Source organism: Chelonoidis abingdonii, chromosome 15 (assembly GCF_003597395.2).
Source record: "Chelonoidis abingdonii isolate Lonesome George chromosome 15, CheloAbing_2.0, whole genome shotgun sequence".
NCBI classification, from domain to species: domain Eukaryota; kingdom Metazoa; phylum Chordata; order Testudines; family Testudinidae; genus Chelonoidis; species Chelonoidis abingdonii.
The window spans coordinates 18124538-18137264 of NC_133783.1; the positions used below are offsets into that span (position 1 = coordinate 18124538).

General features: G+C 37.7%; 1 protein-coding gene across 3 annotated transcripts in view; it reads left to right on the top strand.

Moving 5' to 3' along the window:
- The window catches only part of ARID5B (AT-rich interaction domain 5B), a 143785-nt gene that overhangs the window by 90413 nt on the left and 40645 nt on the right, over positions 1-12727 (top strand). For 2 of the 3 annotated variants that reach the window (XM_032784472.2, XM_075072585.1), the window contains exon 5: positions 10346-10458. In XM_032784472.2, the coding sequence (XP_032640363.1) occupies positions 10346-10458 (113 nt within the window). Of the gene's footprint in view, positions 1-8883; positions 8975-10345; positions 10459-12727 lie in introns of those variants that run through there. The other variant, XM_032784473.2, reaches the window with a different exon arrangement.

Below are 12727 nucleotides of genomic sequence, written 5' to 3' on the forward strand. Positions count from 1 at the left end.
GCTGAGAAAAGGAAAGGGAGAAACTGAACCCATAGCATTCTTATGTTTAAAGTAAAGCAGTTTTACTTGCCACAGTGATGTGATACAAATGGGTAATGCAATAATGGGCTTAAATAACTTATTTGTCATTTCCACAAGCAAGCAGTAAGGTGTTCATGGCTTCATAGCTCTTACTATCAATCCCAAAAGCAAGGTTCCTGGAAACATTCCTTTTTACTCCTCTTGTGTGAATCTCTGTGTATGTATTTAGGTTCTTATACAATGCCCATTTCTTACCTGTCTGTCAGCTCATCCAGTCTGTCTAATCTTTCTATCTGTGTGGGAATGATTGGGTATATAGCTATCTTATTATCAAGGTATGTAGGTCATGTCTTCATTGAGTAGTGCTGACTCTGCTAGAGAGCAGTTTAATGAATGCTCGTTTTTGTCAGGAATAGAAGGCAATGCTGCCAGGAAAACCTTCTTAAAATGTGCTGTATGTTCTTGTTTGTCTTTTATTTTGTAAAGGTTCCTAATGAGAAGTTAGTTGCTATTAGTACATTGTGTGTTTTGCCCCGTTTGGATGAGATTAGTTGATTTACATGGGTTTGCAGTGCACTGCCACTTGTCACTGCTGCGTTTGCAGTCCTTTTGTCTTGGCTATTACATAATCAGTTGTTCCTGTTCACCCTTTTGCCCTGGTTTTTAACATGGAATATTCTAAAGAGTCAGATTTTCTTTTGCAAGTGCTGTGATCTGCATACAGTTTTGTCTGATACCAAGTTCAGAGTCCACTGTAATTGGAGGCAACATACAGAAGTGTCCATTGAAGTTTGTGGGTGTGGCGGCTAAAAGTCAGTTTCACATTGGGGGAAAGAAAAACTTTAATGAACAAGAGTCAGATACTCTACCACAGTCCAGACATGTCCTACTTTATAATTAAGTCTGATAGCTTCTTCTTCGTGGGCTAAATCCTCCTCCCCTTCCTCACAAATGTAATCCTATTGGACTGGATGTAGGATTCAATTCAGCAAGGCTGTTAAACATGTGCTTAACTTTAAGCATGGTGACTAGTCTCCCTGAAGTCCAGTAGAACTACCTACATGCTAGTTAGGTGTGTGCTTCAGTGCTTTGTTGAACCAGGGCCTTACCCTTTAATGTCCCTCTTCTTGTTGTGAATATTCCAAAAACTCACCCTTTTCTTAAATGTTAACATAGCAAAAAGTAAGCAAGAAGCCTTTATAGCAAAAGTTTTGAACTCTAGCCATATAGCAGAGAAGAAAATTAGTCCAAGCACCTGATCCTGCACGGTTCAGTGCCTTTAATTTGTATTGTGTTCAGTGGAAGTTGAAAACATTCAGTCTTCTGCAAAATCAGGCCCTTAATTATCTAGTATGATATGTGCAATACATCCAGTGTTTCTATTTTTAACAAAATAATTAAAATAGTCATCCACACAATGGTGGTCTTTGCTTTTTTTTAAGTGGTAGTCTGGGGAGGGGGAAAGGGAAACCCAAATTCAATCTGCAACAAGTCAAATGTCTCCATATTAATCCCCACAAAAAAGTGTCTGTTCCACTTATTTCCAAATGAGGAATGTTTTCTTTAGAGAGGCAGCAAATTGATTTTCCCCACATTGAGAATAGAATATCTCATTTCCAAAACAAAACCTTTAGAAATGGTTACACAAGTACACTCTGTATACTTATGAGTTAGAAAATTGTTCAGATGTTTAGTGCCTCTCTCAAGGATATCGAGTCCACAATAGTTTTCAGATTTATTCTGACATGTTCCATTATAAATCTACAGTGTATATAAATTACAGAAAAGAATGAGCAAGCCCTTGGATTAGAAAAACATGAAAATAATACTTTAGTATTAAAAATTTTTGGAAACTCAGAATATCTGTCTGTCGTGTGTGTGTGTTGACTAGTGTTTATAGCAATAGCAGTTAAATCCTATTATAAAGGGAAATATTGTTCTGAAGATTGTGTAGAAGGGTTAATATTAATCTCTATATTGAAAAAGGTAGGAGCCTAGTCTGGCTCCCACTGAAATCAGTAGGAGTTTGCCATTGATTTCCATGGGGGAGGCCCTGTATCTTGGTTTATAGAAAAGTTTCCCCAAATTAAAATGACTGAGATTTTTCTAAACTAGGGTATGACTTTCCACCTTAGCCTAACATTTGAGCTTTTGCTTTGCATTGTGGTCCACTTTCATTTCACTCTCATCTGCACAACGCCGTGCTGTGTGCCGACTACTCACCCTCTCCTCATGACATGGGCTCAGCTCATCAGAAGCTGTGCTTTTATCAGTCTGTGTGCAGTGGGTGCCGCTTCCAGGAGGCAGGAGTTAATACATGGACTTTTCAAAAATTAAATGCAAAAACCTGTAACTTGGGATGTGAAACAGGGACTGGGGATGAGGCAAGAGATATAAAAAGAGAAGGCCAAGAAAAAGAGGAAGTCCAGGAGGCAGCTATGAGAGCAAAATAACATCGGACAAATTCTAATCCTAGGCTAGCTTTTGAGACTTCATGTAAATACAGCGATATGTTAATTCTTATCTTCCAGATACTGTAGGATGCTAGAGGCTCCCTTGTTTGAGGGGTGAATGGTAGGGATCCTTCTTTAGTAAGGTGGTTGGCTTTCTAGTAATTATGTTTTAAAAGGTGCAACATGTAATAATAATCTTTAGCCAAGAGCTATGTTTTGCCAGGCTAGTCTGTGTGACTGTCTGCCTCCTTCAGGCATGCTTGATCAGCTTTGGGGGGGTTCTGGGATTAAAGGCTTGAGTGCATCTGCACCACTCTTTGCAAGGTTTTTTAAATCACCCCTTCAGTCCCATGCCAGATGTCCATATCTTCCTCCTCCCCTTATTTGACCGTGGCCCTCAATATTATTACAAAGTCACTTGGTTTCTATAGTGTTATGGCTAATCATCTTTGCTGTAGGCAAAGTACCGTTGCTTCTCCTCCATCCCAATTCTTCCACAAAACAATAACAAGGAAATAAATTCCGCCAGCCGCAAGAAGCAGTATGGCACTACAAGTTAGAAGCAGAAATGAAGAACAGCTACCTCGGCACATTCCTCTTTTAAGGAAATGATGATAGGCTTTTTTGTTCTTTTAAAGTGTTTCTGAGAAACAGTTAAGACGTAGAGGCCAGAATGAGAAGTCATATCAGGAAATAGTTATGCAGATCAGAGAGCCCTGAAAAAGTCTGGGACTTTGATCATGGGCATTACAGTTGCTTAGACATTCGCTAGAATAAGTAATGTAGAGTGATCAAGAAAGGGTACATGTTTTAGGCATTACTACAGGACTGTTTACTTACATGGTTTGTTGAGCAGCCAGCAAAGTCCAAGGTTATTTTGGACTTAGCATGCGTAAGTGATCCAGGTATGACAAATGAGGTAATACATTCCACTCTCATTAAAGACTCTTGGCTGCAACACCAATTTTGACACAATGCTAGTGTTGCTGGATCTCAACTGAGCAAAAGCCGCTTTTTCTCACCCTCCCTATAACAACATGTCTTTTATGTCAGTCAAAATACATGAATCCAGAGAACGGTATTATCACGAGGATTCAACTAGTTGGACTTGTTGTTATAATCAATGTCCAAAAATATTTTAAACTGTAACACTATCCTACAAAACCCAGTCAGGCCAACACCAAGGCTGGCATGCTGCCATCCCTTTGTCTGTACCTACACTCCAGCATGGCTGTACCCACACGGTGTCATGAGATCTCTCCAGTATCTTGGGAATGTGCTGTGAAGAAAGGAAAGATTGAGAGCTTAGATGTGTACTAGTCTGGTTTGTATATGGATCAGAATTTTAACAGTACATAAATGTAGTACATAATCGTATCATAGCTCTGTTGCCTCAGTATATAGCAAGAAGCAGTCCTTCAGTGCATAGCATTTACTGAATATATTATAATAGTTCCAAAGTTCAAAATGCCATTTAATAATTCTTAAAATCCATGTCCAGTACTTTCCCTTATGTGCAAACACGCATGGGAAGGAACAAATTACGGCAGTGAAGCCCACAGCTCTGTGAAGTGTGAACCTGATGCTTTCTTCTTTTGGTCTGATGAACTTGCAGTATTACGGAGTGTTGAACCAATGGAGGTAGGGGATCTGTGGCTCTGCCTCTGGCCAGACATGCAAAGGGACTTTCCCTCTGCAGTCCCCATCAGCTATTACAGTACGGCAGGGCCAGGAAGTGTATTGTCATCGGTTGTTGGCCCAATCTGTGGCCTTCTGGGCAGGGGGAAGTGAAGGTCTCAAGGCACACAGCATGATCATGCTGCTTTGATCAGCCTTAACTTGATGCCCCCCTTTTTCTATGGTTCTCTTGAGAACATGCTGCTAAGTGTGGCTTCTCTTACACCCTTACCAGGTCTCCTTTTTCTGAACAGTGGAAGGGAGAGAGGTAACCATGTGAAGGGAGCAGCCTGTAGAACTATCCTTCTTTTGGAGGCTCCAACATATATTTTTTTCTACCATTTTGCTCACCTATGCACTGCACCCTCATAAGGATGTGGAAGGAGGCAGAGCACAGAGCCATATATATTTCACTCACAGTAACAGGAACTTTGGCGCTTTGATGTGTATCATGACAGTCTGTGGCAGTTCTATTAAAAGTCAGCTTTGGGCCTAACAGACCATGGGCCAAATTTTTAGATGAAGTCAATGAAGCTATGCCAGTTTACACCAACAGATAATTTGGCCCTCTTTTCTTGTGACACATATAATATGGGGCAATTGTAGTCTGTCTATGTAACAAAAACTCTTGTGGCATTTGTTGTGATTTATTTTCTAAAGCTATATAATGTTCAGCCAAAGTCTGGAAGGAGGTGGGCTAGCTAGAAGGACAGAATGGTTAAATCTTATTTTCAAGATACCAAGAGCTAGTTAGTCGTGATAAGGACTAACTCCTAATTTTCTTTTTAAAACATGTTTTGTGTGCATTTTGGACAGAGGAAGAAGTGACAGAAATTTATGAACATAATGTTTCCTTTTGCACTGATAAACTTACCAAGAGCTGGATTATGCGATGTTTCTTTTGTTTGATTGTCATTATGGAAGGAGTTTGCCAGTGCAGCACAAAAAGTGGATGGGTATGGCTCAGGAAGGTGGGGGATGTGACTATAGAGAGCGTCTCCTCAGGAGCCTCTACTGGGAGGACTCCAGTAGAGACTCTGGTGGGAATGAAAGCCATCTCCCTTCCTAACATTAACTCCAAAGGAAGGAGAAAACGATAACTCCACCTAGCCTCCGTGGAGATGAATGTCCCCTGGAGTGCATTCCCTCTCCCCTCAATGGCAAGGAGATAAGTAGTCTACATTCTCTGTTTCCCCACCCCAGCATCAGTGAATGACTTGCTATCTTTTTGTTTCCTGCCATGTGGCAAAATTTTTGATCACGTCATCTTCCCATAGGCACTGACCTCTGATATCAAATTGTGTGAAATACTCTCTTGCAATCTGTGTGTATGATTTTTACCGTGCTGCCAAATCTCATCCCACCTCACACACAGGGAAAAAAGTGTTCCCATCTCTGAGCAGATCCCTATAAATAATTTATCTTGAGAATTTACAGCCAAAGTGGTAATAAGCTGTTTTCCTGTATGGGAAGAGTTGTCAAGGGATGCTTGTCATCATGGCTTGTGTGACTGTTGACATTCATGCTATTTCCATTTCATGCTCTTTCATCTAATCAAGAATATAGGAGTTTACTACCAGGAAGTAGTGACCTGAAAAACAAGATCATTCATACAATACATATACCATTTACTTTGTCAGTAATTTTTTATATTTCCCTTTTATTGTTTTACTATTACGAATATTTGTGTTTTGAATTAGACCTTTCTTCATCTGCACCTCTTGCTTGATTCTGCAGTGTAGTCATAATCCTGTGTCCATGGCATCAGACTTCTGGCGAGTGTTATGACTTCATTGCATGACCAAATAGAAAGAGCAGATGGGTTGTGAGGGAGAAAAATCAGATTTTAAGAAACAGTGGTCTGGTTCTCCACTTAGTTAATGAAATCACACTGTTGCAAAATGGCATAACAGAGTGATGAACTAGGCCCCCTTTCTCTCTGTTAATTTAGCAAAAGTGGCCAGCAAAATTATTAAATGCATGTGAAAGTCATAGATCTAAGGTGTTAAGACTCTTGCTATGGGTCCTTTACTTCATCTGTGTAGCCATTGCCCATTAGCCACACCAGTGAAATCTATTAAATGTTAGCTTATACCTGCTACATTTTGCAGCACAGTTGGGTATGTTTTACCTGGACATACCTGAAATGTCTGGCAGACTTTGGCTGTTGAAGTAGCATTCTCCAGTGCAGTCTTTCCCTGCTCTGTTTTAGATTGCTGTCTGAGTTACAATAGTAACTGTCAAGATAACTTCTTTTTATATATACACTTTTTGTGAGTGAATTTAATCCTCTTGCTGAACTACTAAACTTGAAATAAACTTTAATCTTGAAGACCAGAGTACACTTTTAAGCACATGAGTAATTTCAGTTATCTCATTGACTTCAGTGGGGGCACTCACGTGCATAAAAGAAAGGCATATGCTTAAGTACCTTGTTGAATTAAGGCCTAGACAAGCAGGTTTGAACCTTTCATATTGTGAGCAGGTGCTGTGCAAGTTTTACCACACAGCGCTGTCAATGCACATGCATCCTGAACTTCAGCACATCTATTATCCTAATGCCTGACCCTGTGGAGCAGAGATCTCCAGTGCTATGGAATTGTTCCAAACTGTGTGGTAACTTATTGATGGGGATGAGAATGACCTGATGGAATACATTTTATTTGTAACTGAAGAGTGAGTTGGATTCCAAGTGTGCAGAAGCTAAGGGCTTTAAGAAAGAATCTGCCTAGATCTCAATTTGAAAATCTCACAACTTAGTACAGTGACCTTCAGAGCTGAAACTGAAGTGCTTGAATTTGGGCTGTGTGTTCAGGGTTCGTTGTGGTGTGCACTTCCTGAGAGATTCCAAGCACCTTTCAGCCCTTAAGATATATTACACCACGCTAATGTATGTGTGCTGCACTCTGCCAAGGGTTCCAGTGGCATTTCAGTGGCTGGGTTTGCTTCCTTCCCTTAGCTAAAGGAGGAGAGAATAACTCAAAGCCAGGTAGATAAAGAGGAATATGTTGTCAAGTTTACAGCAAAATGGCTTTTATTTAAACTGATAGTATTTCAAGCCTCCCAGTATTTCAAGCCTTCATTTCTGGACAGAGGGCTGGTCACATTGACTAGAATGGTGACAAATAAGTGCCATCAGTTTTCTTTAACTATTTGTTCAAAGTTTCACTTTCATTTGTTTTGCTCGTGTTGACTTTCTGTGACCACTCAAGTTATCAGATCTCACTGGCATAAATGTTTGCAGAAAGTAAATTTCAAAACCATGTGCGCGAGTATTCCCAGAAACCAAATTTTCGATTCACATATATACGTGAGTATTCATGCCAAAATTTATCATCCAGTCAGGGATCAGGAGAAAAAATCGTGTAAATTATCTGATCAGTCACAACCAGCCAACACATCTTGAATATCCAGTTCTCTCAGAAAACTGTTCATAATCAAACTGCAGAGTACTTTAAAAACTGCAGTAGAAATAACTATGAATAAACAACTTCAAGGAAATAGCAGTTTGCTCATGAACATGCCACAAGCCGAAAAGGAGGCTAAATTAGTCAAATACATGATTTGTTATGAATTATTCTCTCAGCTTCAGTCAGTTATCACGGCTCAAGAGCACAAAATGGATATAGTTGAAATTTAAACAGTGTTAGAACAATATCTTTATCTGTAATGGGTTTGGGAGCAAATGTTAATGTATATGTTTCAAGTGTAAATGAAAATATTTCAAATATTTTCTTTTATGGAGTGGATCTTAGAGGCAAATGCCTTCTCCTAAGTCATCAGAATGAAAGGCTATTGTCAGTATTAATTTATATTGACGCTTTTCCGTTACTTGTGAATTTGAATTAGATGTAAAATGCTAGTATGTCATATGTGAGGTAGTTCTAGAGTATTCTAGAAGGAGCCATTTTTCTGCTGCAACTCCGTAGCAACTGAAATGATGCAAAAAACCTGATTTTATAACAGTTTTGTTTCACTCCTGCCATTTAATGTTCCAGTTCAAACTGTATTTGTATGCAAGCTCAGTATACCTGGAATTTTAGTAACAATTTTTTTTTTTGCCTTTAAAGCTTTTAACAAAACATTAGGAGTGCTTTTTAGTATGAAACAAAAGCACAGTGCCAAAACTCAGGGTAAAAAATGTCTTTGAAAGACATCAAGCCTTGAACTAGTCCTGCTTGTTTCTTTCTAAAAAGAAAGAAAAATAAATAAATAAAAATAAAGTGGTTTAAATACAAGTATATTGGGCTAAAATTCATCTCTGTAACTCTAATTACTTCAATAGAATTGTGCCAGGGATTAATTTGGTCCATTAATTATGCAGTGGTCGTTAACATTTTAGTACTTGAGCCAAGTTTTTATAAATTGAAGAAACTTTTTCTTTTTTTACACAGTGTCTTTTAAACAAGATATTAACACTTTGGCTCAAGGCTATGTGTAGCTTAGGATTTGTGGAACTCAATATGATGTCCCAACAGTGTGCAAGAAGTCAGGATCAGCAAAACAATTAAGATGAAAACACAAGCCACAGTTATAAATAAGGTGGAATAGTAAGGCACTAACTGGCAGCCTGGCAGCAAAAGCTGAAGTCCAGCAAGTTCATCCCACACTCTGTGCTAGTCACTCATCTGTGTTTATATGAGTAATGGAGCAGCTGAGGGGGAGGGGATTTGTAAGCACAGAGCAAATACTCTTAGTGCTCATTTTGTGTAAGACTGACATCCATACCAAGTCAAGACTTCCAGGGATGTAGTGTGCAGTCACATGCTGTAGCATTTATGAGTACAGATATAAATCTGATAGATGTTTGTCGACTGGAATGGGTAATAATTTCTTTATCTTTTTGTTTGATTTTGCATGTTAGCCTCAGAGGACAATTTCAGCCTTGCTTTCTCTGGTACTTTTCAATAAGCAGAATGTGCTTCAGAGGATGTTTTACAGTGTGTTGGTACAGAAACAAAAAAGAATGTTTTTTAGACTTCTTGTTTTAAATCTAGAACTGGTATCTTTTGTTTTTTTTCTAAACAGACCAAAAATGACACTGTTGTTCAAAGTGTAAAATCAAAGTAGCACCCTTTATTGTGTTTACAAACTGATTTAAATGTAAAATGTCCTGAAATCACTGGCTTACTGTGTAACAAATGTAAGATTAGAAACAATTAGAAGACACACAAGAGGTTTGTGGTGGTTAGATTTCTGACATTGTTATAATCATCTCTTGAAGTAATGAAAACAATGGTTACCTAGAAATTAAAGGCTTAAAGCAAATTATCTTCTCCAGTACAGTCATTAGTTAATTATTATCATTTTTAATGTTGCTGGAGTTGTCTAGTGACTTAGACTGATCTAAATTTTAAAGCATATGCAGGACATTTTTAATATTGAATGAAGCATCTGCTTTGCCTTTTATTTCTGTATGTGGGTTATGAGTGGTCTCGTGCTATAACAATTGGAAGAGAAGTTTGATAGTTTTTCTCTTGTATGACCTATATACTAGTTTTCTAAATATAGCTTGGAATGGCCAGGCTTTATTCAGTATGGTATTTCACAGCTATTTTACCAAAACATCTTAAGTATTGGATAAAACTGGAAGTCATTCGTTTTAATTTAGATGTATTGTATCTAACAATTATGTTTTATGAAACCAACAATCAATTATGTTAATACTTTTGTACTTCTAGAAATAGTTTTGGGGGGGGGGGTTCTTAACGAAAGAACTTTGATAGGAATAATATATTGTATTAAAACTCGTTATATTTGTTGGGAATTTTAAGATTTCAAAGCTCTTCTGAAGGACCGATATTTTCAAATATTTAAAACACCACTTAGTATTTACACTTCAGATAAAATAGATGATTAATGCAAAGTTCTGTATCAATGTTCTATTTTGGTCTTTTGATACCATGCAGAAATACTTGCACTTTCTGGACGTGTTCTTTGGAGCCAAATGCTTGACTTTATATTAATTAGATATGTTAAAATATAATATAAACACTTTGAGAGATATAATATAGAAATGTACAGTACAGTATATCAACATGTAACCCATAAAAGATGAAAACCTCATGAGCCTTTTCTATAGATAGATGTGTACATATCTGTGACTGATTTTATTATAATGATTGATTATCCTTTCAGCTGTTAAAAATCCCGTATAAAAGAATATGCTCAAATTGTTCTCAATTAATTTTCAGCGCCAAATCTTAAAGGCAGACCACGCAAAAAGAAGCCATGCCCACAGAGAAGAGATTCATTAAATGGGGTTAAAGATTCCAACAATAATTCTGAAAGCAAAGCTGTTGCCAAGGTAAATCATTTAGCAGTATTCTCTTAACTACACTTTTTTTTTAAGATACAGTCCTCTTTGTTGTCTAATAGACTGTCTCAATTTTAAAGTATATTTTTTTCATGTAAATAAGTGCAGATTCTTTTCAAGAAGTTGTATTTTTTACTTTAGACAGCCTCCACTTTAGAAGTTACTAACAGCAATAATCACCCAGAACCTAATCACTGAAAATCTAAGGCTATGGGCTGGCTGGGAAAAGGGCAGTAATTACGCTTTTATGGCATCTAGTGCTAGTTTTCACATTCTGTGACATACAAAATAGTTTGTGACAGTATCTTCATCTTAAAAATAAACCAGTAGGGCCATTTTCACCATTACAGTGTAATTCTAAATATACATTTGAAGATAAACAGAGTCTGAAATGAGAGCTGCCTCTAAATAGTGATTTCCAAGAAGCAAAAAAAGTATATTAGAGAGGAATGTTAAGGTTCTGATTTTAAAAGGAAGGCTAGGTAGGAAATTCAGAATGAAAGCTAAAAGTCTGGACTGGATCTTTAACACATGCTATTGTGCCTAGACATTCCAGAGGTCTTTGAATAGTATATGTTCTTACACAGTGTACTATGTGGGCTGGGGTACCTAGCTACACATCATGAGTGAAGGTTGTACTGTCAGTCTGTAATTTTACGCTTAACTCTTAGGCTTTTGTGGGTTTCAGTCCATCTGCTAACATTATTTTAAAACTAATTTTCTATAGATTAATTTACTTCGTATTTTGTTCAGTGTTTGTGTGGTTTAAATATGAGTTTGGTTTTCTCTTAAAAAAAAAATAATTTGCACTAAAGGCTCCTTCAAGACATTAATGGCAAGTTAAATTTGAGAGCAAATTATCAGGGCCAAGCTGTAAGATGCAAAGACAGAAAATTAGAGGGACATACCAATAGGCTCCTACCTATTGCCGCACAAATTCTGTCACCAGGATACTCTAAATATTGAACAAGTAGTTGTGCATAGATTTAATTTCCATGCCACCTCCTTGTATTTTACATTTCTGCAAATTCTAGGGATGTACATCTGAAAAGAATTCCCACTTGTAGTGAATATCTCTTTGGGAAATACAGTGAACCTCTACAGAGCCATCCAAATTCTTTTTTGTTTTACATGCTTCATGTCCTGGGGAGATTACGGGGTTAAAGATGTCAAGTGAAAGTGTTGTATTCTCTGTTACCCATAGGAGGGTAAATCCTACTCCCCAGCTTTCAATTATGTTAAAATCATGGTGACAGCAAAGAATCCAAAGTTAATGATGAAACTCTGTCCTTAAGTCAGCATCACTCTCCTTTGTGTGCCCTGTTATGCCCAAACATCAATTAAAAGGAACTGGATCCTGATGTTTTGACTTTCAGAACCTTTAAAATTATTCTAGGACTTTGTCAGAAGTTTGTAGCTTTAGATATATACACATTTGCAATGCCTGCAATGCAAATATTCCAATTTGGCTAAATTCCCCATGCTTTGCGGGTTACAGCACTGTACTACAAAGCACATCATGGACTGCATTTTCTAAGCACAACAGAATGTAGCACTATACAAGTAATTATGGTCTATACTGTATACAATGTGTATACAGTATAAAACCCACTTTTTCTGATTCTCTCTATTCTATCTGATTATCACTGTTCTATCAATGTGGATGCTTTTACTCATCAAACATAAGAATATTTCATATAAGAAGAAATATCTACCTGTTTATCTAGCCATACTGTGCTCGTCACTATGCAGACATTAGTAACATTCATTATCCTGTCCAATTGTATTTCATTATAAATAATAAACATGTTAATGATATAGGCCCTGATAATGAAAATCTTACACGTGCCTATAGTCCCACTGACTTCACTGGGACTCTTCACATGAATATGTGTTGCAGGACTGAGTGTATATTTTATTCAACACTAGATGCGTGCCTAGCAAATCAGAGTGACTCAAACACAGGCTTATTGAGCTTTAAGCTGTTTGAGTCTTTGCCTAGCACTTTGTTTCTTCTTTGTGGAGAGGGTTGAAACCATACCGGTTTCTCACCATTACTGTCGGATGCTTGGTTAACACATATGTCACATTTGGATCCAGGTTGGGTTCCCCTGAAGATTTTCCCCCCTTCTGTCCTAAGAAATTGGCCCATATCTAACTGTAGCTGTCAATGGGTCCACCTAAACCAGTGCTGAAAATGGTTTAACTGCTAGTGTGGATGGGAAAAAAACACTTTCAGTGTCAGTCACAATATTGGTTT